General features: G+C 45.2%; 4 protein-coding genes across 7 annotated transcripts in view; 1 reads left to right on the top strand and 3 right to left on the bottom strand.

Annotated features, from left to right (window-relative positions):
- The window catches only part of TUBB1 (tubulin, beta 1 class VI), a 10442-nt gene extending 9116 nt beyond the window's left edge, over positions 1-1326 (bottom strand). Inside the window, exons 1-2 of the mRNA XM_014955505.1 lie at positions 1197-1326; positions 610-773 (exon numbers count right to left, since the gene is read on the bottom strand). The gene's annotated coding sequence lies outside the window, so the exon portion shown is untranslated. The remainder of the gene's footprint in view (positions 1-609; positions 774-1196) is intronic.
- The window catches only part of CTSZ (cathepsin Z), a 4945-nt gene extending 333 nt beyond the window's left edge, over positions 1-4612 (top strand). The window contains exons 3-7 of the mRNA XM_014955552.1: positions 133-296; positions 1809-1988; positions 2581-2731; positions 3029-3191; positions 3653-4612. Of these exons, the coding sequence (XP_014811038.1) occupies positions 133-296; positions 1809-1988; positions 2581-2731; positions 3029-3191; positions 3653-3766 (772 nt within the window). The 3' untranslated portion in view covers positions 3767-4612. The remainder of the gene's footprint in view (positions 1-132; positions 297-1808; positions 1989-2580; positions 2732-3028; positions 3192-3652) is intronic.
- Positions 4613-5774: 1162 nt separating this feature from the next.
- On the bottom strand, positions 5775-15133 carry NELFCD (negative elongation factor complex member C/D). Of its 3 annotated transcripts, none has more exons than XM_014955496.1 (15): positions 14972-15133; positions 14551-14663; positions 13962-14071; positions 12892-13001; positions 12461-12568; positions 11732-11884; positions 11053-11183; positions 10487-10652; positions 9694-9828; positions 9030-9169; positions 8214-8328; positions 7818-7913; positions 7463-7603; positions 6987-7116; positions 5775-6655 (listed from the first exon to the last, which is right to left on the bottom strand). In XM_014955496.1, exons 1-15 carry the CDS (start codon positions 15101-15103, stop codon positions 6621-6623), a joined length of 1815 nt encoding a protein of 604 aa, XP_014810982.1. In that variant the 5' UTR covers positions 15104-15133; the 3' UTR covers positions 5775-6620. The 3 variants fall into 3 exon arrangements, with proteins under 3 accessions (XP_014810982.1, XP_014810973.1, XP_014810966.1); XM_014955487.1 differs by having other exon boundaries at positions 14551-14666; XM_014955480.1 differs by having other exon boundaries at positions 14957-15133.
- A 4363-nt stretch (positions 15134-19496) lies between these two features.
- GNAS (GNAS complex locus) overlaps positions 19497-26975 on the bottom strand; it is a 66449-nt gene continuing 58970 nt past the window's right edge. Inside the window, exons 5-12 of one of the 2 annotated variants that reach the window (XR_001413539.1) lie at positions 26393-26447; positions 25457-25530; positions 24996-25054; positions 24767-24887; positions 24327-24457; positions 23778-23845; positions 21854-22931; positions 19497-20467 (exon numbers count right to left, since the gene is read on the bottom strand). Coding sequence is in view for 1 of the 2 variants with exons in the window: in XM_014955514.1 (XP_014811000.1) it covers positions 22785-22931; positions 23778-23845; positions 24327-24457; positions 24767-24887; positions 24996-25054; positions 25457-25530; positions 26393-26447 (655 nt within the window). In the remaining variant the exon portion in view is untranslated. Of the gene's footprint in view, positions 22932-23777; positions 23846-24326; positions 24458-24766; positions 24888-24995; positions 25055-25456; positions 25531-26392; positions 26448-26975 lie in introns of both variants that reach the window. The other variant, XM_014955514.1, reaches the window with a different exon arrangement.

Raw genomic sequence — 26975 nt, forward strand, 5'->3', positions numbered from 1 at the left:
CCCCCCCCCCCCCCGGGCTCGTTGCGGAGCCCCCGAAAGCCGGGATTTGGGGGGCAAACAATGAGGCCGTGGTTGGCCCGAGGGTGCGGGCAGCCCGGCAGCTGGCGCATTCCGCCCCCGCTCCCCCCGCAGGACCTACCCCCGCCCGCACGAGTCCCTGGGGGCGGCGGCGCTGCCCCGCAGCTGGGACTGGAGGAACGTGAACGGCGTCAACTTCGCCAGCACCACCCGGAACCAGCACATCCCCCGGTACTGCGGGTCCTGCTGGGCTCACGGCAGCACCAGCGCCCTGGCAGGTACGGCCCGGCGACCCGCACGGCCCCCCCGTCCCCGGTAACCGACAGAGCACAGCCCGGCGGGGGCGGTGTGAAGGCGGCGGGGATGCCCCGGCTGAGGGCGAGGGGGTTTGGTTTGGACAGAGCCGGCCGTGGCTGCGGCCATCGCCCCCCCCGCGGGACGGCGGCTCCAGCGCTGTGCGGGAACGCAGCCCCTGCCCGACCGCCCCGTGGGGCCGGGGTGGGAAGGGGGGTTCCTGCCCCGCGGGGAGGTGCGGGGGTGGCAGCAGCAGACGTGAGAGCAGTTACCCCATCCCCTTCCCCTGTGCGGTACCTGGGCACGGACCGGGCTGGGGGGAAGCCAGAGACACCGGCGCTGGGGGGAAGAGCCGCGGGGTCACAGCAGAGAGCTCTGTCTGTCTCCTGCGAAAAGGGAAGCCGGGGGTCACTCCAGCTGGAGAAACATCTTCTCTAGAGGGGATGTCACTGATTTGCCTCCTGTGAGGAGAGGAACCATGGAGGAGAAATTGAGGAAACTGCAGGAGTGGGAATGCAGGGCAGGTGTGAGCAGGCAGCAGGAGGGCAGAGGACCTGCTCTTAAGCACTGCAAGAATATAGACATGGAAGAACTAGGACAGGTAAAATACTAATTTGTGTAATTTTGGTTAAAGCTTAATTGCATCCATAGGTATGCCAATATGGGCATAAGTATAAAAGGTTGACTTTAAAAGTGTATCTTTTCTGAACTGCTGTGCCTAAATTGCTCATCCCTTCTCTCCTTGGGGGAAGAGGGGCTGGGATAACACCCCCCCGTCCCGCTGAGTACAGGGGAGCCTTGTTAGTGCTAATGGGATTAAAAGCACCACAGTGCATCAGTTAAGACACTTAATGCAGAGGGAGCAGCAGTTTATAAATACTCACAGGAAGCTTTTCAGCCGAGTAAGCTGGTCCTTTCTGACAAAATAAGGCAGCAAAGCGGCGTTGCCCGTCCAAGATGGCAGGTAACAGTGACACGGTGACTCACCAGTGAGGGTACACTTCGGAAAGCTTTTCCTTGCTTTAAGTTTGGGAAGATGCTGTCTCACAGCCAGAGACTGGGCTGCGGGGGTTGTGAGTCCCTGCGTGGGTTTATGCATGAACCCACACTCCTGCAGAAGAGGCTGGCGAGGGCTGGCTTTAGCGTGTGCATTTGAAAACTCTTTGCTGTCAGAGCCAGAAACAGATCTGGAAGGTTTCAGAAGCTGCGACGTGAATTAGAAGAGGTTCAGAGCACTTCAAGACTTTAAACAAATCTGACTGTTTAGTCATACACAGGTATTGTTGCTGAGTTTTTAGTGAGAAGAGCTTCTAATGGAAGCACACACTAATACCCCAGCCTGCTGGTTTGAGCTGGGGGCAGGGGCGTTTCCAGCCACAAGGACTGGTGCCTGCAGACAGTTACCGGTTCAGCGGAGGAGAGACAGGTTTAACACTTGTTCAGGGTGTAACCACCCACGTCTTCCACTGACATAACCCCGTTTCTTGTCCTCACAGATCGGATCAACATAAAGAGGAAAGGTGCGTGGCCATCCGCCTACCTCTCCGTTCAGAACGTGATCGACTGCGCGGACGCGGGGTCCTGCGAGGGTGGGGACCACGCCGGCGTCTGGAAATACGCGCACGACCACGGCATCCCCGATGAGACGTGCAACAACTACCAGGCTAAGGATCAGAGTATGATGCCTGTTTGCTTTGCTGTCAGGCCTCAGTCCAGGTTTAGCAGATCTTACTAGGAAAAAAAAAAAAATGTAGTTTTTTGGGTTTTCCATGTACTGGTGGTTCCCTGCTGTTTGACCGACAGAACAAGTTTTCTGTACAGGCCTGTCTCTCTCTACTCCAGCCCGACAGCAGAGCATTAAATCATGCCCAGACAAGTTTGCACAGCTAAATTGTTTTAACTTAATCTCTTCAATCTGTGATATACAATCTCTGATGTACTGAAACATTTACAGGTGTCACATTAGCTAAACAAAGGAGAAATGTAACTTTTGTCTGGTCACATATGACTGGAAGTTTCTGTATCTGGAGAACTGAAACACTTCCTCATCGAAGCACTCATCTAAGAAATAAAGAATAGTAACGACTGTAGGGACTTTGAATGTGGTTCCAGAAAGAGTATGTATCAGTCATTAGTCTTAAGTTATTAATAAATCTGCCTCAATAAAAAAAAACAAACCCAACCAAAAAAAACAGCTTAGTGTCACATCATTAATTCACTTGAAGATGAGCATTCCCTTGCAGTGATAATCTCACTTTTGTTTTGTAGAGTGCAAGAAGTTTAACCAGTGTGGAACCTGCGTCACATTTGGAGAATGCCACGTGATAAAGAACTACACTCTCTGGAAAGTTGCTGACTATGGGTCTGTCAGTGGGAGAGAAAAGATGATGGCAGAAATCTATACTAATGGACCAATCAGGTAAAAAAAAAAACAAAAAAACCAACAACACAAAACCAACCTGATAACCTTGAATGGTAAAAAAGATGTTTATCTACTCGTGCTACAGGAATTGAAATCCCCAAGACTCAGTCTGGGGCCTGAGGTGTACGTCTCCGCTCTGGCCTAGGTTGGCAGCTCTGCGCCGACACGCAGACTTCAGCTTGTTTGTCAGTAAATTGACCTCTGAAGTCAAAATGCAAGGAAGCCAGTAGGTTTTTAGCCAGGCCCTTGCCCTGATCCTCTTGTATAAAAACCACTTTCTGTGTTTTATTACAGCTGTGGCATAATGGCTACTGAGAAGCTGGATGCCTACACGGGAGGGCTCTACTCCGAGTACAACCCCTCGCCCGTGGTGAACCACATCGTATCCGTGGCTGGCTGGGGAGTGGAGAATGGCACAGAGTATTGGATTGTTCGTAACTCCTGGGGAGAACCCTGGGTAAGGAAATGTGGGAACAAGTAGGTTTGCACACTCTGGCCTTTAGAGGAAAGGTGGGGTCTTTCACCTGCCAAGAGTTAGCCTGTGGGTAAGAAATGTAAAACTTTGAGCTAGACTAGCCCAACAATGAAACTGATCTAAAGAGAAGGATATTCAGGCAAAGTTACTTGAGTAATGGCAACTGAATCCCAAATATCTTCGCTGACATGCAGCTCCTCTTATGGGCAACTGTAAATTACGGTTAGTTGTAGGCAAAAATCCAAGTCACACCTGGAATGGAGGAGGGGGATGTGAACTCACCGGAGCAGACTGTCCCCAGGGACCCAGCGTTAAACAGCAGCACCAGTGAATTCCCAGATTCACCTGGAAGCCATTCATATTTGGGTGGCAGAACAGCCTCAACAGCTTACATTTTCCATAGTTGTGTTTTCTAACTCACAATGCAAATTCATTCTTTACAGGGTGAAAGAGGGTGGCTGAGAATTGTGACAAGTGCATATAAAGGTGGAAGAGGAGGAGAGTACAATCTTGCTATTGAAGAGGACTGTGCGTATGGAGATCCCATAGTTCCTTGATGCCATATTGTACCTCTTGTCTGGTTAGGAACCACGTGGTTTGGACGCTTCCCAGCACAACCTTTTTCTGTTTAAGGAGTAGTTGTCTAAAACACCTTCACAGTTCCACACCATCAGGCAGTTCTGCAAAATTAGCCCAGACAGCAATACAATGTCTTCAAAATAAAATAGAGCTGTCTTTAGATGATTTACAACTTAAAAAAAGCAATTTACCCATGAAAAAGTTGTCTGTCTTGACGCACAGTATTTAAATCACACAGTTTCTGTGACTAAGTCAGTATATGTAAATCCCTGTACATTTTTAAAATACAAGTTATGTAGACATACTGGGAAGGAAAAATTATACTCAATATTTGGGTCTAGAGCTTGTATTAAATTCTCTAACAGTATTGAGCAAGTATCGGCTCACAGTGGTGCAGATGAAAAACACAGAGCTAAGTTTGGACATGATATATCCAAAAAAATTAAATCTGTTGTTTTCTTGGCCTCCTGGTGAAGCATCATCGGTGGAAGTCTCAAAAAATGCAGTTGCTTTCGTCCAACCAAAATGATGTAACAGGAATTACTTGGATCAAGAGACACAGTCTAAACATTTCTTAGTTATTTAATTGATCTTGTCTTTGCTCAAATTCCTCGCTTTAATATGTGATTGATTGGCTGTGCTATTTTTCTCCTCAAGAGGGAACATATAAATTGCCACAAGCTAGACCTCTATCCGAATTTGAAGGTACCAAATTCTCTTCTTCCTTAAAACTGAGCCAGGTACTAAGTGGCAAATCAGTGCCATATCAAATGTTACTAACTAGACATTGTTAATTGCATTTAATAAATGGACTTTTTCTCTTACATGACTGTGTGCATTATAAGAGCTTATTAGTACAAGTTTGTGGTCATCTTCTAACAAGCTAACAAGCAGGCTCAGGTGGCAGCCCCAAATTGTTGTCCCTAACAAGCAGGCTCAGGTGGCAGCCCCAAAGCTCACCCAGGTGGTACTGCTTCTACTGGACTGTTTCTTGTGAAAGGCTTGGTTGACACCAGTCCATAACAGCAACTATGATGGCTTAGGCAACAACTGGAGTTACACACTACCTTTGCCCACGCTGGAGGTTGAGGTACAGGCTACAAGGAAGCATCCAACTTCAACAAGCAAGGGAGGGAGGAGACATTCAGCTGTTGGAGAAGGTGGCAGCGTGACAGTTCTGGTCACAGCATTGTGGCAGTTTCAACTAGTTAAAAATCACTTCTGGAGAGGAACTCAAGTGTTCAGAGGAAGTGACACCAAGCTTGAATGCAGAGAAAAGCAGAAGTGTACCTTGTTTAAACAAATGGCAGATTTGCAACAGACATGGGAACAAAGTGCTCTTGATTAGCACTAGACGCCGATACACAAGGCAGGGCTACAGCCTGAACTGGAGCTCTATAGTGCAAATTGTAATTAATTCCACAAAGAAAGGAAGTCAGGGCTACAAAAATTCAAAGCTGTATACTAATTCAACTTAAAATACTATGAGACGTAAGTCTCATGCAAGTTTAAATGGCGTGAATTGTTAGTGCATCTTCTAATCAAAGATATGCAAAGAAGTTCAGAACAGCTCCTGCAGAAGCAAGTTTTGCCCTTTCCAGGCTGTGCTTGAAGCTGATGAGAACACTGTGGTGTTACAGTGAGCTCTATTGCTGTGGAACGAGGGAAGATGCACTCCTATAAGGAGTTCAGAATCTACACCACTGGCTGCTGTTTAAAGAATTATCACAGTAGCTTAGAGTTCCCATTTGTGAATCACTAACAGAGAAGAACAAAGTTATTTCCTTTTTAAATTTACATCCAGTTGGACTTAAAATGTCACCATCTTTTAGACAGCAGGTTCTTCAGAAAACAGATGTGCTTGGAAAAGCACAATGGGCTTGTTCGTACTCCTCACTTGTAAACAAGCAGTATTTGCCCGTACCCAGGGAAATCCAGCCCAAGGGACAGAAAGGAAGAGGGGTCTGAATGAAACTTAGAAAGAAGTCTCTGGAAAAGAAAAACACCTTTATTTAAAGGTAAGTTATAATCTTGGGTGTATCTCCCGCTGGCATCAACCAGGACAGAGGAGAGGCAAGTATAAAAACCAAGCCACAACAAGCAGTACAGACGTTTCTGCACAGTCAGATTTTCAGAGAGGAACAGAATTTTGCCACGGTAATGAAACTTACCAGTAACACCTGATGCATCTATTTAACAAAAATAGATCCTTAACACACTCACATAGGATTCACCTGTTAATACAAAACTAGCCTTGATTGTTGCAACTCCACTTGCGTTACACAAAATGTTTTCTTCATAGCAGTAAATACGTAGGATATTTAGAACTCTAATAGGATGCAAGGGTGAGAAAGAGGCATTGAGGCTTCTCTGCAGCACAGAGCCAGCCACACTAATTCCTCCTTGTAAAAACCTAAAGCCTTCAAGATTTAGTCTTCAGAGAACTATCTGCAAAGTGGTTTTAGTAGGAACTCGCTTCCCCATTCTTCAGGTTTTGTGTATTACACAAAGTATCAGTGACAAATTCTGCAAGTAACCAAAATATCGGTCCTTGAAATAAATCTCTTTCTCTCCTGCTGTCCCCTTCAAAATATTCTGATTTGTGTAGCAACAGAAAATCCTTCAGTATTATTCCAAGTCCAGTACAATCCTCTGATATGAAGCTCAAGGTCACCACACAAGCCAATCAAATGCCGTTCTGCCCATTCTTCCTTTTCTGGGGTTTCTTGGTTTGTTTTTGTTGGGTTTTTCCTTTGCTGCTGTGAACATTACTGGTGGAGAGTATGGTGAAGTGGTCATCATGTGCTCTGCATTCTTGATATTTTCCACTGCTTAGTTCATCATAATAAAGTTAGATTTGCAGTGAGCTTAAAGAAAAAAAAAAGTGCTTAGTACATGACTGACTTATCTGTTTGCATGTGGGTTTTTGCTTTATGTAAATAATTAGGATTTTAGGGTCTGGACAGATGTTTTTGTGCTAGTTCTCAAAAAAAACAGTATTTGTCTTCAAGTTCCTTACTAGTACCTAGAGATTCTTGATTAAAGGAAACTTTCTAAACACAGACCCCCAGAAGGGAAGTTATCTGTGAAAATACCTGGCAGGTGTTCCTGTGTTTAGCAGTCCTTCTCCTAAACACCATTTGCAAATTGTAACAGATAGGAAAGGAAGCAGGTATAGAAGGAATAAACATGACTTACCTATAAACTCAGTGACAGGATCGTGTTCGCCTTCTGTTTTAATAGTACCTGCAATACTTTCATTTTCCAAGATGGGAAGAAAAAGCTGAACGAAGTCTGAGGTATATGGAGGAGCAATCACATCCAGCACCTGAAACAGCAGGCAAAACTGGATTATTCGTCCATTTAGAGGGGTAGCAGGGACAATATTTAATTCACAATGCTAGTCTTGAAAGCATACAACTAGTCACACTCAAGATCTCTTGTTCTCCATACAAGTAATCAATTATGTATCCTTGCAGTACTCCATCCAGTACCTTAATACTTTCAGGAGTCAGGAGGACTAAGTCACATCTAGCAAATACTGATATTACTTACAGGGCTCAGAATCTCATTTCATATCCTGAAATATTTCTGAACCTGAGGCAAGCTGATTTAATATCGAACACACACAACTGATATTAGAGTTAATTTCTATATGTTAGTAAACTACTGACCTCCGTAACAAAGTATCTGATGAGAGAGATATCAGTGTCCAGCTTCTCCAGGCACTTGCGGATGTAGCTGACGACGGGCAGGACGTATCCCCGGCTCAGTAAATGCACCATTCGATCCAACAGAGTCTTCTTCAGCTCCAGCTGGTGGGACGGGAAGGGAAGAACCCAGATTGGAACTCCTCTCACAAGTGTGCATTTTTTAGTGCTCATTCTTACTGACTCAGTAAGAATCTGTTATGTTCCTTTTTAACCACAACCATATTCCTAAATTAAACTCTGAAAACTGCTGTGAGAGCAAAAGCAGCCATCTTGAATAAGCGTAACGAATACAAATACCAAATCCTTTGAGAATCACCTGCTCCATCACATCAAGCTGCGAATGTTCTGTTTCGAAGAGCTTGACAAGGAGTTGCAGAACTTGGGGATGAAGCAGCTGATGGCACGTACTGATCTGCAAACAAGATGGGAAAGTCAGATCCTCACAACTTCAATCTAAAAACCAAAACTGGATTTTATCAGACAAGTTTACACCGATGTGCAGTGCCAGATGTAAATTCTTACAAAAAAAGTATTCTACCGTTTCTTTCTTTGATGCCTAAGTTTTCCTAGTGTAAATAATGCTGAGGTGACAAACCAAGTAATTTGAATAGAGAAAGATACATCCCTGTATATTTACTGAACTAAATGTACTTCCAGTTACAGGTGTCAAAACTGGTTTTACTCTCCAGCTAGATTTTATATATGCTTTTACCTCATCCAATAATGCCAGATGAACCGGGGTGTGATCAGTCTGCAGTTGGAAGTATCGTGGCTCTGACACTGTCCAGTCCACCCACTTTAATACACCCATTGCCACCACTGGGAACCTACAGAAAGAGAGATCACTTTAGCACAGGAGCATAAAAAACACACCCAAAACAACAACAACAAAAATTGTTTTCTGTTTGGTTTTGTTTTGGGTTTTTTGGGGTTTTTTTTTGGTTTTTTTTTTAAATCATCTTTCAGTCTATTGTAATGATTGCTAGAGTTTCAGTTCAACTTACAGCAGAATACATAAAGCTCAAAAGGTTCTGCTTGAGAAGCTGCCAGCACATCTAAAGTGCTTTGGATAGGCTGGAGGAAAACTCTTTCTACAAAACACTCCCTGCTATGCACAAAATGCAAAAAACAGGCAACAAAATTAATGTACACTCCAAGTTTGTTCCAGTTTATTCAATATCTTCCGTTTCATACTTTTAAGAGGAAAGGACACATCTATTGCTAGGAAACCTTCATTAGAAGACAAAGTAATCTCTTGTCTTTTTGCAATGGCAGAAAAAAAGCACGTTCTGTGATACAAGAAGGACAAATTGCCTGTGGAAGCCAGAATTTATGTCCTCATGAGAGACATTCCAAGGAGTCAGATGTACAATTTTGAAAGCTGCTTTCAGACCACAACTCCACAGATCCTCCAGTGAGGATGTTCTCACAGACTGGTCCACAAAGGACTCCCCTTTAGCAGTGCTGCCTCTCCTGAACAACACTCCCCTTCCAGCAGCTGGAGCTCAGGACCAGCCTCTCTGCTCACCTGATGCACTGGTAGAGGGTGCTCAGTTCTGCAACCAGCTCCGATGCCCCTTTGTTCTCATTGCAACACAGGTTGTGAACAGTTTCAATGGCTTTTGAAGTTGACTTGAGTTCATCCTTGTTTATGCTGACCCTCTTGTTCTGGAAAATTGCAAAGATGGAATGCAATGAATATACAGGATATCTGTGGTTATTTAAGGAAAGGAACTGTAACCTGTGATAAGCCTAAGATCATGTTTCTCAAAATCTAGACTCAAATGCAAGTTTTGGAAGAACTATTTATCAATGAGCTGAAGTTCAGAGATGTTTCCTCTACTTAGTTCCCTAAGAATTACTTTATCCACTTCATAGAATTAAATTCCTCTTCCTCTGAGAAAGCACGTACAGTTCTAATAGCACGGAACTGCTGCTGATAATCTTTGGGGGGAGGCAGGGGAACAGAGCAAAAATAGTCAGTGCACTCAGACTTTTATAGTACTATTGGATCATCAGGATCTGCATTTTTTGGTAATTTCCGCTGAAACCAGAAACATTTCGTATTAAAATAAGTAAATTCAACTGAATACATTGTTTTAAACTGAGCAGCTTCACAGCCATACATTTTCAGCAACCCAGTCAGGCCACTGTAGGTAAAAATAATGTTATTCACAGAACGGAAAAATCACCTTTTTCCACATCTCTACTACACTCGCTGCATATGCCAGGATGTGAATGTATTTATGTTTGTGGTCCTGGTTGATCTTAGCACCTGGTTTGAACAACGACTGCATGAAGAGATCCAGAAAGGCAGGTACTCGAATCTGTGAAAAAAGCAAACAGTTTATCAGAGCCCAAAAGTTATGAGACGTGACTAAAAAAAAAATAAATATACAGTTTTTGCATCTGATATACCTTGCATAGATAGAGATACAGCACATTCCCCCTTGGGAATAAGTTTGATAGTTTTCCAAAGAGACCCAAACTTTTGACAAAACAAATAAACAAAAAACCCCAAGCCAACAAACAAACAAAAAAAAGGAAACAGAGTTACAGAATGTATTACTAAAGTTTCTAAATGCCACCATTTGTTACCAGAACCCATGTCAGAAACAGGCAGTGAGAAGTGTGAAATGTGCCATTTAGGCCTGCTTATAACAAACCGCAAAACTGCATAGGTTTTTAAATAATTTTTTACTTTTTATTAAAAGAAGTTTATCAATTCCTTGCCATCTTTATCTCCTATTGAAAAGTTCTTGAATGAATTTAATTATATATAAAAAAGACAACTTGCAATGATTAAAGACAAAACACTCAAGAAGCTAATGCGAAACAGAATAGCAGCAGACATGACTTGAAGTTATAGAGGGGTGAGTGCAGTGCTAACTTCTCTTTTGTGTCAACACAGCACTTAGCACAACAAGACCGCGTATTTCTGAGTGCTACTGAAGTTTCAGAGGTTATAAAAAGACAACTACTGACCAGTTCTACTGGGGGTGGGTCCATGCTTGTGAACATTTTGAACAGGACAGTGATGTCTGCTGGATTCAGAGCTCCTTTGGACAACATGGCACCGAGAGCCTGGCACGCCCGAGGGTAGGAGGCTGCAGTCCCCAGTGCTAAGGTGATCTGACTGGCATCGTGGCCTCTAGACAAAGAGCAAACATACACAACAGCTTAATTTCTTAATTCAGACATTTTAGTTTTAGCCTCACTGAGTCAACAGGGCACAGGAAGTGCCATGTAATGCCTTAGGGCAGAACCCCTTATCCTTAGTAATTATAGAAATAGGCCTACATTTCCCTTGTTTGTTTCTAAAATATTCATAGAATAATAAAAAACTATCTTTTTTAATAGACAGAAACTTAAATTCTTTACTCCTCTTATGTCAGGTCTCCTAGTACGTGACATTGAACTTTTCTGCTGCCCTATGAATTAAAGCTTGCTACAAGAACTGCTCGGTTGCAGCCAAGAGTTCTCCCTTTGCTGGTACAAGGCAATAAAGAATGAGCAAAATCCAGCAGTTTACCCATTTTGGTGATACTTACTTCTCATGAGCATATCGCTGGACCTCCTGAGCAATCCGTCTGACAGCCGACCCTCCCTGCTCCTCCTGAGCTAATATGGACATCATCGACTGAGCAAAGAGGTAGGTGTGCTCCCCGTGGCACACCATCTTCTGCAAAAGCACACATCAAAAGTCTTAGCCACCAACAAGGAACAGACAAGCATGCTCCAGTGACTGCATTGCAATAACAGCAAAGATTTCAATGAAATCTACTAATCAAAGGAAAAAACCCATCCAAGAGTCATTCCGCTGTTTCACAACACAGACATATGCTGGTTTGATTCAGATGGCAACTTCCCCACTGACGCGGATGACAAGAGAATTATTTTAATTTACCAGGGGACTGACTAGACTGATTTCAGAGCCTGCATGAGATGTGAAAGACAACGGTTCTACCTTCACCTTTTTACAATCCATTTAGTAAGAACTGTTACATAAGCAACCCAAGGATTTCTTTGTCACAGACTGAACAAAAAGCCCAAATTTCTATTTTTGAACTTGGATAAGTTTTCTCTTCAAAAGATTTTGTAAGACGTGACAAGATGTCAAGATCTTCTACAACCCCATAATGATTTGTATATCCTAACCAGAAAGGAAAACACTATTTTCTTTCCACATAAAAAAGGAAAAAAAAAAAACCAACCCCCAAAAAAACTTACAGCAAACTCAGGGAGGTTTTTTTCAAGGTTTTCTTCTCCTCCATCTAGAATTGTTGCCAGAGACGTACGCAGGACTCTGGAAAACACTTCCAGTTGCTGACAAGCCGTTGAAACACTGGTTATTTCCCCTTGATATCCAGCATCAGATATAAGCTACGAAACCAAAAACATCCCAGAAAACCTGTATTATTTACATTTATATTTCAGATATCCTAACAAGTCTAGAAGAACACAGAGAATGCAAGATTTGCCTCTGCATACACTTACTAGAATTCACATCCATCTTTCAGACTATAGAAAAGGAAACCAATAAAGATGTAGCAAGAGAAAGTAAACTATAACGACATTAGAACACTTCAGATCACACCAAGATATATCATAACATTCTTTCCCTGTCACAGAAGCACACAAAACTGACTGAAATGTTCCATTGCACCAGAAATCCAGAATTTTCAAATACACATCAAAGAAAAAAACCCAACCCAAACAAAAAACACAACAACCTCTCCCCCCAACCAAAAATACTTCAAAAAGCAGTTCCTCAACTTACTACTTGCAACCTGTAACATAATTCCTCCCACCAGTACACATTTGTACCATTCTGATGCTTGAATAGGCAGTATTATGCAGGAATGCATAAAAGATACAGGCAAGACCACAGCCAATATCTGGTGCCAGAACAATAAGACCTTTATGGATATTCTCATTTATTAGACTTGAGTATACTACCTTAACAGTAAAATTAAGCATTAAACAGTCGGGATGGGCTTCTGCCAACTTGTAAAAGAGATCTCTCCACGTAGTATGTGCTATCATTTGCTCAAGCCAGGCTGGAGTCTGAAAACATCAGAGAAATAGAGAGAAATGTAAGAGTATCTAGTTGTCAGGATCATGAAAAGTAAGCCTTTTACCCTCTCAGGAGCCCTGTGAGTCGTTATGCAGCACTTTATTACAAAGGTGGATGCAGTCAAAGTTTCTAAGTTCTCTAAGCCTCAGAGGACTCCAGTGAGACACAACTGGTTTTCTGAAACCACTTGTTTCTTAACCAAAGAGCTTTTAAGATACAGCTTCCCTTCCCCCACCATGTACTACTCCATGGGATGCAGGCATCTGTGAAGGATCCACTCATGTAAAGACAGCCACACGGATTCCATGCACACCTCTCCTTCCTCTGTAAAGATGGAATCTGCTTTCCGAGGGTCAAAATGCTTGATAAGCAAGCTCTTTAAATGGTTCTCTACAGTCTCCTGAACTTGCACTGGCTCGACACCTGTAGAGAAGGAACAAAAAAGGTGGCAGATGCAATCCAATCAAACAGAGCAGCAACGTCTCACATTTTTCAACAAGAACAGAAACTACTCAGATATTTGTGAACACACAGAAGATGAGAGGGGAGCCGTCAGTTCTACTATCAAGCCAAAATTAAACAGATTTAGAGATTCTCAATCTTTTTTCCTAACAAACACTACTAAAGACTGTTTAGGGTGACAGGCAGGTTACACTAGTCCTTTTCCTCCTGCTCTCTTCAGCAGCCACACAAACAGCAACACCAGTCATCTCACACGACTGTTACTGGGTGCGATACCAAAATGCTCATATCTTAAACAGAAAAGGCATTACCAGAGTTGGTGCACAAACCCACCTTACTACATACTAAAGCCCATCCTTTAATATATTGGCTATCAGTAGCTTTGATAGCATACTATAAAACGACACACAAAGCGGTAATAAGTAGATCTACATTTCTGAGATTAGAGTATAATTATTCTGATTGTTTGTAAACAAAAGTTTCTACTAGCTAAGCACAAAGATACCACAAGATAATGCACCCCTGAGAAACTTCATCTAACCACTGGTCCACTGAAAGGGAACAGTGACTAGTAGTATTTGTTTTTTCAGTATTAATTATATAATACTTTAACAAAATATCAAATATTGCTAATACCATCTACATAACAGTACCCTTGCCCTTATGCATGAGACAAAACAACACCTTTTATTATTACCCTTTATAATATAGTTTGTGGGTGTCATAAAATGTTCATCAGTAGATCACTTATTCTCTGAGCAGAATAAATGGATTATTTTAAAGAATTTAGTCACATACAAACACAGGATGACAACTTTATAATGATCCATTTCCTGAGTATGATCAAGTTCATCACCAATTCAGATATTTCTGACAAAAGAAAGACTATAGACCCAAATTACATTTCATCACTTTTCGTACCTGTTTGAATGAGCCACTCTGCCAGCAGATTTACAGTCTGGGCCACCGCAGTGTAGTTTTCAGAGAGGAGCTGGATAACATTCTCTGGAGAACCTCCTGCTTGGAAATATCTGATGAAAGGATTGGAAAAGAACTATTTGAAATTCATATTAAAAAAAAACCCAAAACCAACTGACATCCAAACAAAGGGAAAACAATCATACAATTGCATCATTTATCCATTTTCCCCCACACTTCCATACAAAGCAATAACACCCGATAGAATCACAGGATGGTTTGGGTTGGAAGGGACATTAAAGTCCCCCCAGTGCCACCCCTGCCCTGGGCAGGGACACCTCCCGCCACACCAGGTTGCTCCAAGCCCCATCCATCCTGCCCTTGAACCCCTCCAGGGATGGGGCAGCCACAGCTTCTCTGGGCAACCTGGGCCAGGCTCTCACCACCCTCATTGTAAAAGAAATTCTTACTTATATCTAGTCTAAATCTTCCCTCCTTTACTGTAAAACCGTTGCCCCTTGTCCTGTTGCTCCAGGCCCAGTCTGTGCCCCAGGCACAGCAACACCTCACACACACCGCGGCACACACCCACCTCTTCAGCGTGTTAAATATAGACGGCTCCATTATGTAGTCTGGGGTCGAAAATTTCTTGAGGCATTCTTGCTGCACCTCGGCATCGTCTTCTCCCTCTCCATCCTCGTCGTCCTGCTACCGCAAGCACCGCCAGCTCAGCCGGCCCCCGGCCCGCGCCCCCCGCCCCTCACACCGCAGCTCCCCGCAGACACCGACCCGCACGATCGCGACCGCCACTCTTCTTCTCCTCCTCCCCGACCCGGAGCCCCGCCGCGGCTCCCCCGCCCGCAAAAGGCCGAGAGGGCCCGGTCGCTCCCCCGGGAGCAGGCGGCGTCCCCCGGCAGAGCGCTCCGCTCCGGGGGCGGCGCGGAGGCCTGCGCTCCCCTCACGGGCCGCCCCGGGCCCGCCGCCGGGCTGCCGCTCACCGCCCCTCCGCTCACCGCCCCTCCGTCCGCCTCGTTGCCCCACTCCGCCGCGCTGCCCTCGAAGTAATCGGCGTCCTCCATGGCTCCTCCCGCCCCGCCCCGGGACGGGGACGCGGCGGCCGGAAGCGGGGCGGAGCGGAGCGCCATGGCGGGCGCGGGCAGCCTGAGGCGGCGGAGGCCGCGGCCGAGCCGAGCCGAGCCGAGCCGAGCCGAGCCGAGCCGAGCCGAGCCGAGCCGAGCCGAGGAGGGGGGCGCTCGGAGCGGGGATCCCTGTTCTCTCAGCCGCTGGAGACGGCGGGGAGTCTCCGGGCCCAGGCCGTGCCCGTTACCTCTCGCCTCGGCGGGGGCGGCCGGTGCCCGGGGAGGGGGGGCGGGAACGGGCCGCAAACGAGCGGCGGCCGATGAAAATGAAACGGGGAGAGCTGGGAGCTGCCCGGCGGGGTCGCGGCCTCGGCCGTTCTCTCTCAGCCGAGGCAGAGCCCGCACGGGCCGAGGGGGAGATGGAGGCTGAGGGGAAAACGAAGCCTGTGGGGATTGAAAAGCGAACTCCGGCACCCGGGGGTCCCGGCGCTGAGGGACGGGGTCCCGGGGCAGGGGGAGGACGGAGCGACGCTCCTTGCGGGGTCGGGGCAGCGGCTGGGGCCTGGGGAGCCACGGGGACAGGAATGATCAAACGTCATCGTGGAATTCAAAAAACACTATCAAGTAGGAGAAAAAAAGAATTACTTCGGTGGAGTGGAAGCGGTAGGATTTTTAGGACCAGAGTTTATTGGTGAAGTTTTAGGAGCAGCATTGGTGTAACTCAGTACCCAGAACTTGCCGGAGAGTTACACTGAATAACACTTCTCCCGTTCCTCATTGCAAATACATTTTTTTGGCAGTTACTTTTTAGCCTAAGACAAAACCCTGAAGTCTTTGATCTAAAAAAGTCTGAATAAACCAAGGGTATTCCCTATAAATAACAGTATTGGGGCTGCAGTTGCCGGTTCCGTTTCTGGGCGGCAGAGCCCGGTGCTGTGTGAGCCCCGTCCCCGTCCCCGGGGGGTTTGCCCGGTTGGAAGATGGATGCCCGCGGTGGTGGCAGTGCCCACCTGGGGACAGCCCTTCCCGGGTCCGAGGGGATGGTGAGGGGGGAGTTACAGACACATGAAGAGGGGATACGTGTAAATGACACCTGATGGAACAATCTGACCTTAGGCAAGGAGACAGGCACCACCGAAACGGAAACCACGGGAGAGAAACAGTGTCCCCTTGTCTCTCCTCAGACGGACTCCCCTTCTCCAGTTGTGTAAGAGTTTAACCGTGAGAAAGGGGAGGGCGAGGGTGTGTTCTGGGGTTTGGAGGGCAGCCAAGAGCATCACTGATTAAGTATTTAAAAGGTCCTTTATTCTCATTCCGTCTCTAACTGAAAAATAGTGAAAAGGAATGACATAGTCTTCCATGCAGTCCACGAAATCGCTTGGTAGGAAAGGCCAAAAAGCCCTGTTCAGAACTAAGTTGCTGTAGGATGTTCAAGAGACACGTTCCTTGTTCAAGCGTGGTCACTGTACTGGTTAAAGGGATTACTGCACCTAAATTTCACTGTAGAAAATACACAGCACCACCTGAACTGCCGCAGAGCACGAGTTGTGCTGTCATATGCTGCCCTACAGTGGTGAAACAACCCTTTTGGAAACATTTCTTCAACTCTTTTGTGAACCCAGGATAATTTTCTTTTTGCTCTGTCAACAGAAAGTAAAAGAGATCTTTCCAGAACAAAAGGCATGGATGGAGGCAGAGGCACGACGGAGACGTTCTCTGCCTGTGCCAGGCAGTCGCTCTGTCGCCGGCGGCCGGGATGAGGGTGAGGTGACGTTTCAGCGCTTACGGAACCACTGCCCATTTTTTCTGAGGGAAGAGCTGGAAGGGAAGGACAGGCTGAGGCTGGAGGCCAATGGAAATATCCTTGAGAAAAAGGCTTTGGCCTATCTCCATTTAGTTAGCGGGCAATTTCCATCTCACAGACGTGAGAAAATAATGGCGTACTCAGAACAGAGCGATTAACTGGGCAGAACTCCTAAGAAAATACCAGACCTGAATTTCATCTATCCCAAACCAAGTAAGAAAAAGTGTTTTCTGAGAGTCTAAAAAGAACCCTCTCTATACCTCCTGTGCTTCACCAGCTCTTTTGTTTTGGCTTGTGATGATATACAGTGATATAAGATGCAGGACAAGTTATCTGAAGGTGATTTCAGAGTAGGTATTACATTACCTTAAGAGAAGGTTCAGAAAATGAAAGTGAAGAGATACATTCACATTTTAATTTTGAATTTGCTTATATTTGTCTGCTGGTTCCCCAGCCTTAGAAAGCGCCTTAAGATACATGCCTCATGTCAGCATTTTCTCCTTCAAAAAATGTATCACTCTCTATTTGGGACAATGTTTAAAGGCTTTATTCTGTCCTGTCATTAAAATAGAATTTTTTTGATGCAGACTTCCTAAGTGAAAAAAATTAGGAAAATCTGTAAATTCTGGTTTGGTGGGTTTTTTTGGTTTTCTCAAAAAGCAGCTTTTCTATGAGACACGTGGTCAGTCGCCCCTTGTTGCAGAGGCACCGGAGGGCACTGGCTGTTGTTAACCTAGGGAAGAAATCCCCATTTTTCCCACAGAACCGGGCTGAGTTTACAGGACCCAGAAGTTAGAGAAGAACCACCCCACCTTACTATTTTTACATTTAATGTGGCAAGAGATCAGTTTGCCTCCCCAGCTCTTCCCAAGCTGCTTTTCCAAATGGACTTGTGCTTTAAACTGCCCCCATTCTGCTCAGCTCAGTACACTGAAAATAGAGTAAAAAGCAGTTTTAACTTTTAATAAGGTGAGAATCAGGGTTGAAGACAATTAATCACGAAGCCCATACTCACGGCTGAGGTTTTAGCCATCTCTGCGATGCAGTGACACTCTCCAACCCAGTCTTGTGCCCAGGAACCCAAAGCACACGGGATTTCAGCAGACTGGTTCTGCCCGGGACTGAAATGGGTTCACTCTTGGGATTTCTGTCTTAGTCACCAGGGATTTCTCAGGGAAACGGCTCTCACCAGCGGAGCTGCAGAAATCCCCTTTGTAGCTTGTTTTATGTACAAAGACACTTCAAAGTTTGTCACAGAACAGAGAGACTTTCCCAGTGGATGAGTTTTCAGCACCGTTTGGGTTTGGGCTGCAAACAGGTGTTTGCTTGTAGGTATTTTTACTGTTCTACAAATGGAGCAAGTGCTGGGGACGAGGAGCTGTTCCGTGAGATTCCCACCGGCTGCGCCCACGGCCCCATCCTGCTGCTGGCAGTTACTGGGACTTTATCACCCGCCCCCACAGGAGAGCCCTGTGAGTGCCAGCTTCGTTAGGAACACACATTAGATACAGCTGGGGACAGAACAGAAATTGCTCTCTCCCAGAACAAGTTGCTGAATGTTTTAACCTGTAACCAACTTGATCAGTCTGGGACCTTTGCACAGCACCAGTCACCACCAGTCTATCGCTGCGGCACCGGCTGCCCTGGGGGCTGTCTCTGGACCCACCAGCCATCTCCCGTGGAATCACCTTTGTATCTTTTGGTTTTCCTGGTACATAATTTTCGACATTGGAAAATAGGGTGTAACAGAACATCCTGCATCATGTCCAGGAACATTGCACCACGACTAATTACCCCACGCTCAGATTCTGAAGTGACAAACAATGTCTCTGTGCATAGATCTGCTGGTAACAGACAATGGCCTTGCAGGTACCAGTTCTGTGCAACACGCTGGGAGGGAGTCAGCTCCAGTCCCTGGAGACAGGGACACGCTCCAGGTGAAACCCTGTCCTCCAGCCACCGTCCAGAACAGCCTTTAGGGAAACGCAGCTCAGCCCTCGGGGCTCCTGCCTCCGACATCCCGAAATGCCTGGGCACGGGCTGCTCCCCGGCGCTCGGAGCCCGGCCCCGCGGCAGCAGGACCCGCTGCTCCTCAAGCAGCCAAACCTTGGTTGAGTCCAGCTTCACCTCCACGGCACCAAGGACCTGGGGAGTCCCCGCTGTTCTGCTGCCTCTCACCGGCTGCTGAACCTCCACGGATGGACGGGTTCCTTCACGTTCTTGGGCTGAAATAAGTTACTGCAAATGCACCAGGAGCTGATTTTGAAACCACAACATCTCTACAATTTATTATTATTTTTACAAAATACCCAAAGTGATCAGACCATATTGTAGTTACTGGCTTGCCAAAGGTTATGTTTGAAAATCAAAACCATTTCTGAGTTACAGAAGTGCCAAAACCAATTTCGAACCAGGTTTGTTTGTTGTTTTTGGTTTTTTTGGTTTTTGTTTTTTTTTTTTTTAAACCAACCCCCAGCCAACAAAACAGTTGTAAAACTTAAAAGAGAACCAAGAGTTTGTGTTGGAAAGTGTTTAAAATCCAACCCACCGGATGACGCCTGAGCAGAAGCAGCCTCGTACGGCAAAGGATTCGCTTCGGGCAAACTGGTGCCACGGGCTCCAAGGGAAATACTGACACAACCCCCACTGCAGCGATGCAGACGTGCCCTAAAACACTGGATTTGCTTTTATTAATCAAAGTGGTAGTGTTTACATTTGCAGGTATCTTACACTTCAGCATCACCACGAATACTGAGTAGAATGAATTAAGTTTTGGCTGTAAGGTCAGAAGTTTCCAAACAGATGAAGAAGACAGAAGTGAAAGTCCTCAATCATGAAAACAAGAAGTTCAAATAAATAAATAAAACAAAACTAGGAAATATGGGTAAGCATTAGGTTGGAATGGTTCAATTAACTGCAAATTATGGCCACTAAATTAGAGACAGAAGAAAACACAGTTACTTATTAAATAGCAAGCATTAAAGCTTTATGGTTTTGTATTTAAAAAAAAAAAAAAAAAAGCTGTTAAAAATAAGACTTGCGTTTCCCAGGCCACCAAACCGCAAGGACTACTAGAGACTAAGGAAGGCAATACTGAGACGTTAAGACACACACACTCCGTCCTGTGCAACTCAACCACATCCAAAACAACTGCCTTTTCCTCACTTTAGGGAAAAAAAAAAGCATCATCTCCTGAACATTCCTGTTCACGTAAAGCTTTGGGTTTCTGCAGCTGCTGCTGTCGTACAGAGCTCTGTCACACGGACCCTTCTCGTTAGCAGAGGAAGAAGCTTATTGGTTTGATTTGTTACTGGAGGTGCTTTGTTTCTCTCGGCTGAGAGGTTACATTCCTCACACCACCACGGGCTTCCCCACGTAGGGGCTGGTGCTCACACCGACTCCTCCCGGGCTTAGAGACACAGGGGTTGGCACTAAATTAAAGATTTTGGCTCCTGTAACTAAAATTAAGGCTCACAACAAATTTCCTTCCTAGGACGTGTCCCTTTCCTGCCTGGAGGAAAGCCCAGCCGTGACCCACAGGCACTGGATACATTCTGAACCCGGAGGGCGTCTCGTCGGGCGTGTTCTCCTACAGCTCTACTGAGTTCGGGTGGCACTTTCTAAACCTGCAACAGGAGAGATCATTTTAAAAAGGTGAGTAGCAGCCGCAGCTACAATTTTCAGCCAATTTAGTGTCTTCTAGAAGATCACCAGTAATTTTGAATTTAGGGAGATGGGACGGTAACTCCATCAAGTCCCCGCTCGTTAGGTAAAATTGGAGGAGGTGATTAATTGTCATTTAAAAGTTCAGCCACAGAAGCAATGAAAAATCCCAGCCCCGAACAGCTGCGGTTCTGGCTGTGAAAAAGATGTGGGATGCCCGAAGCCAATCTCGCTGCACGGGCACCACCACCACAGGCACCACCATGGGCAACACCACGGGCACCGCCACCACGGGCACCACCACGGGCCACCACCACGGGCACCACCACGGGCCACCACCGTCCCCAGCTGGGCTTGGGCCAGGATCTTCCCGAAGGAGAGAGCTCCGGCGGGTGCGGGGGCCGCGGGGGCGAGGGGCTGGCGCCGGGTTTGTCTCCTCCCCGGCGCGGTCCCTGCGTGGGACGCGGAGCAGCTCGGGGTGATGAGGGGAGTGGGCGCTGACCATCTCGCTAACACTGTTCTAGGGGGGCTGTTACAGCTGTAATTGCTGACTGTACAAATTGTACACGTAGGTTTAGACACATGAAAAAGTAACACACTCACAGAGACATAAAACACCTAGGTATAAAATATAAAGCAGTGTAGTAGTTACTAAAATTACATGCTCTCTTATTGCTACAGTGATTTTTGCTCTTTTTCTTTTTACTGTACCACATGTTGTTCTAAGCATATAATTTGCATAAATTATTCAAGTTTAAGAAAAATCCACACATTTTCTTCACTTTAAGCTACTTATATAGTTAATATAAAACAAAAAGGTTCTAAAGTATCTCTTTATTAAAAGAGAAATAAAAAGGTCGTTTGGGACTGGAGTTGAGTGGCCGAATCCGAGGGCAGAGCGCGCCGTGTCCCCCGCGGGGACGGGGACCGGTCGCCCGGCGGCACCGTGCCCTGCCTGTCCGCTACCGCCCTGCTCTGCCTTCAGCAAAAAGGACTATGAATGACCAAAGACTAACATTTATAATTTGTAGCAAAATTTGGTTTATGTAGAAACAAGCCATGTTTTTGCATTTGGATAGAGATTTAAATGAATTAAAGCTAAAAATTAAAAAGCACGATGCTGCAACATCTGGTCACTTGTTGAAGACCTCACTTTTAAAGTGGTTAAGTTTGCACAATTTGTACTTTTTTCTCTTTTTTTTTCTTTTTTTCTTTTTTTTTTTTACTAAACAGTATTTTTCCTTCTTTTATAAACCAGAAAAACTAAACTACAGATAAATTTTCCCTACCTTGAGCTAATGCTGCAGATAGGGTTGACAAAGCTGTACAGCGCAATCAAACATACTTACATCTTAGCTCATTGTACAGGTACAGCCATAATCAAGGCACAAAGATCTTCTACAAGTTATTTCTTTTCAATAAAGTTGTACAAAATAATACATTTTACAGTCTGTACAAGAATAATAATCCAGCAGTAAAATAAAAAATGAGAGGAGGGAGGAAGAAGAAGAAGAGGAGGAGGAGGAGGAAGGGCCGGACTGTGAGGAGCACGGTCCAGGTGATGGTTTCGAGCAGACGGGATCGTCAGTGACAACTGAGAACAGTGTGGGGGGACTGGGCCGCCCCGGCCCGAAGGCAGCGCCGCGCACAAGCGTCCCTGGTCGTCCCGAGACCACCACGGCCGGGCGAGAGCCCCTCCTGAGGGCTCGGGCGGTGTCTGCGCCGGCTCTGCTGGAGAACTGTCAGTGTTTCCGCTCAAAGCCGCGTTACAGTCAGAGACCCCAGCCCCGGGGTCTGTCTTCGAGCTCGGGCTGTGACTCGGCACCTTCTTTGCTCTGACGCAGCGAGTGACACAAATGGAGATGGGGGTTAGAGACTACGCCCACGGCAGCGCCAAATCACCTACAGGTTTCTCTCCCCAATTTTTGTTTTACGTTTTAATTTATTATCCCCAATTCTTTCAGGTGCTCCACATTCAGGGATTTAATTAATTAGTTTTTATTTCTTTTTTTTGTTTGTTTCTCTTTTTTGTTAATAACAGTGTTAGGGAATCCTCACGGAAACGGCCTTTTAAGTGTTAGGGGCCATCTCACACTGTCCGAGGGGTACAGAAGCAAGCTTAGAAGTGCTGCTATTGTCCAGCAAGGAGAAAAAGTTGAGGGGTGCAAATCAATGGGAGATTCAAACAGTTCTCGGCCACCCTGTGTGGGCAAGGGCGGCTTCTTTCTTTTTTTTTAATAAGGAATAAGGAGTCCAAAACACAGAAAAAAGTGCTCTCCATCACAACAACTCGTATTGGCGAAGGTGCATGCGCTGAATAATGTCCCGACAGTCATTGAAAACCCTCCGGATGTTCTCCGTGTCCACCGCGCAGGTGAAGTGGGGGTAGCAGTAGTGCCGGCCGTCGCCGCTCGCCGTGCTGATTCTCTGCGTAACACGAGAGAGAGAGACACCGGGTTAAAACAACCCACTGGGGGAAACAACATACTCTCAGAGCTCAGGTGCAGGAAGGGTAAGACACGTTTGTGTGAGTTGTGTTGAAGCAGCAAAATGCCCAGTTTTCCACTCTCACCTGAACCCTGACATTTAAGATTATGAGAATTCTACGGTGAGACGGTGACTGGATACGGGGGGTGTCAGAGCTGAAGGAGAGCTCAGGGAAGTGATGTTATTTATACGCAGCTGAATTTGGTGAATTCAGCCACCCGACCCCTGGTCAGTTTGGCCAGGAAGAAAGGAGGATTTTGGCTCCATGGACGTGGTCTGATCCCTGCTCTGCACCTCCACAAACCCTCCCTCAAACTTTCATTTTGCTCCATTGTAGAATGAGTCCACAATAGGATTCCCGTGCTCACCACTGCAGGAACTGCACTAGTATTTGAAAACAAATCTATTATAGCTTCAGCTGACCAGTAATGGGAAGGATAAGAGGTAAAAAACGTTAATATTTTACAGATGATGCATCTTTTGATTAGTCTTTATCTTTACAAATAATGCATGGAATAAAAATCTGGCCCCATTAATAACAGCAGTTCTCATCATTCTATTGGAGGTTTCTTAACTCTTACCAACTCTTGCTATTAATTGTGTCAACACCCAAAGAATCGCCAACAAACAGCAGTGGAGCTTTGAACAGAAAAGCAGTTTATGCAGCATGGATGTGAAATATAAACAACACAAAAAGTGACAGCATTTTGCAGCAGCAGAAGGCATGTAAAAGCTTGTATTTGAGAAGAGCCACATAAGAAATACTGAAAGAAAGGAAATACTTACAAGAAACTCGTCTCTAATAAAATACTTGGCCCTTGTAACTCTGGGATCCTCACCAGGCTCCGGTGTTGCTGGTTAATAATAAAATAAGTATCTCATTAAAACAAATGGTTTTGGTGACAGCACCTAAAATCGTAACTACTTCTGTTTTCTGCTCACACACTTTGCAAAACTGACCATGAGATAAACCAAACCGTAACCTATTATTTATTTAAACCAGCAAGGATTCAGAACGAAGGGATATTGCGGTGCCCACGGCACCGGGCGTTTGCCAGGAGAGAAGAGACCCCAGGAACAGCCGGGGGCAGGGGGTGTTTGTGACTGCGGGGGCTACGCAGCAAAGGCAGGATTGAATTATTAATATATTGAATGTACAAAGGACAGGATTCTCTCATTATTAACACCTAACATGTAACATCACGGTTTGGCTGAAAGACAATGAATGTTACATCTACCCAAGAGCTTTCAAGTCTCAGCTGAAATTACCAAAACCACTACAAATGTGATCTAACAAGGAAATGATAAAATGCCAATAAAACTTAGAAATCTTACCATCATCTGGTGTAGTGTAGCGAGCAAATTCTGGAAAGTAGTCTTCAATTTTAGATTTCCCTGCCAAAACTTTCTCTGCTAGCAAATCTTGTTTATTCAGGAAAAGAATTACTGAAATGGTCCGTAGCCACCTGCAGAGAGGGGGAAGGGAAAGCCGGGATCAGGCGGGAAGCAGAGACCAGTCCCAGGGCACACCAGCAATTTGGGAAGGTCCCTTTACACCAGGCTGGTGTGACTCCGGGCGTGCACCCCGGGGCTGGGGCTTTGGTGTGTCACTGGTGTGTTCTCAGCACCGTTCCACTCCACACCTACACCACGGCACCGTATGAGCTGCCATGAAGAAAAGGACCTCTCTCCTGGCCACTGCCCCAGTCCTGCCCACAGTACGGGCTGGCATCGCTAATTAATGTCACACAAACAGCAAAACTGCCCCCACAGACCTGTTGTTCCAGATACTCTTGAAGAGGTTTAGTGCTTCCTGAAGCCGATTGGTCTGGTTGTCCTCTCGTATAACCATGTTGTAGCTACTGCTCGCCACCACAAATATGATCGCAGTCACATCTAAACCAAGAAACACCCCCAGTTAACACCACGCTTCACAAGAAACATCCAAAGAAACAAAACATCCAGAGAACTATTTTATAAAACAAACATAAATTCCAATCGTACCATTAAAACACTGGATCCATTTTCGGCGTTCATCTCGCTGCCCTCCAACATCAAACATACTATGGAAAAAACCATAAATTGAGTCAGAACACAAAATGTGTTTGGGCTTTTCTTCCCCCAAATGCAAACAGAAAATGCATGACATTTTAGGACTTTCACGTCACAGAAGGTGAAAGGAATTGAGGTTTCTGAGAACCCCAACAGGTATCAATGCACCAACACCCGCACACAGCTCTCACCACAAGCACAACTGCCTTTGCTTTCACCAGCACCTGGGGGTATAAATTCTGGCACATGCACACTGCAGATTAACTGTCACCCTAAGACACAAGGACATTAAAAAACACCCCACAAGAAGTCATTTGCAGAAACAGGTATCACAGATCTAAAGTCAACAAGACCAGACTAAAACTCAGCATTCTATTAAAAAAAAAAAAAAGGAAAAAAAAAAGGATACTTACTGAAAATTGACTTTATCCACCTGAAACTTGGTTTCAAAAATTCCTGATGTCAAAACTCTGCATCTGAGAAGATCCTGGAGCAGAAAGGGAAGGTCATGGGTTACACAGACACTGCACAATTCTCCTTGTACCCAGCGGCAGAAACATATCTGTTTCCTATCTGAAAATTAGTTCCTCCAAATTTCAAATATAATAACTTGTGTTTTTAGTATTTTGTTTCTTCAAAATAGAATGATCTCAGTGATAAAAATCCTCATTTATACAAAACTTCAGATTTTTAAAAGGATGAATGGTTAATTTATACTTGAACAACTTTGAAGATACAAACTGTCCTCTCCCATCAACACTGTCTGCGGAAGTTTAGGGACATCAGTATGTCTTTGGGTTATTTAACTACAGAAGTATGCCAGATGCTTAATTGCATTATTTATGGCCAGGAAGTTAGGAATATACATGTGATTTTGGATTAGGGATTTGGTCCTAAAAAGATCTTCTGATTATCTCTAACAAAATGAAAACTACAATTCCCATTCCAATAAAAAAGAAGAATCTTCTAACAAAGTTATTTTTACAAAATGTGGTTTCCATGGGAGCCAGAGGGGCTGAGGGGCCACCACCACCTCTGCATGGATGGAAGGGTGGGACAGTTGTTCAGCAAAGAGGCAAATCACTGCAAATCCAAGGTGTCCTGGAGTTCCCAGCAGCGCGGGGCGTCCCGGATTCTGGCAGCTCTTCATTTCACAGCACGTTTAGTTTACACAGGTGAACATCATTTCATTTCAAGTGATAAAGTGATTTTTACCGGAATTCTGAATAACTACAGTACATGGTAATTCCTCAATTAGTGTCACAGATGGCAGTTAGATAATTAGGGAGAGAGTTACCCTCAAAGATGGAGAGATAACCTGTGTAATCTCTTAACGAAGCTGTGCTTACCTGGTCAGAAGGCGTGTACTCGTTTTGTTTGACGATGTCAATCTTGTCTAGAAAACTGGGGAAAGGAAAGAAAAAGCGTGACTTGTTGTTCTCCAGTTCCAGCAGCCACCCAAGGCCTGGGTGTTTTGGTGGATTTCCACGTGCTCCTGCTCATTCCCGTGCTGGTGGGATGAGGGATGAGGACGTGTCCCTCCCAGCAGAGGGCTGGACCCTGGGCTCCTTCCAGCCCCTCCTTCAGTTTAGGTCATTTATTCAGATAAATGGTACAACACAATGTGCTACCACCAGCAGTGAGCAACAGTTCAGATGAATTTCCTAAATGTCATTTTCCTGAAAGTAACGCGACTATTTTTAAAATTTGGTCACCCCCATAATTCATTTAAGTAAGTGAAATCCCCAGACCCATTTCATGACAAGGTCAGTTAGCGAGAGGGAATACTGATAGTTCTGTCAATTGTTGGTACCAGCTTTTTAGTCTACTACTACTACTTTTAGTCTAATTTTGTTTAGTCTCAGTGATGGAATTTTAAACACATAAAAATGTATCTTAGCAAGCACACTCCCGAAAACATGAGACAGGGCA

The sequence above is a fragment of the Calidris pugnax genome, unplaced genomic scaffold (assembly GCF_001431845.1).
Source record: "Calidris pugnax isolate Ruff unplaced genomic scaffold, ASM143184v1 scaffold50, whole genome shotgun sequence".
NCBI lineage: Eukaryota > Metazoa > Chordata > Aves > Charadriiformes > Scolopacidae > Calidris > Calidris pugnax.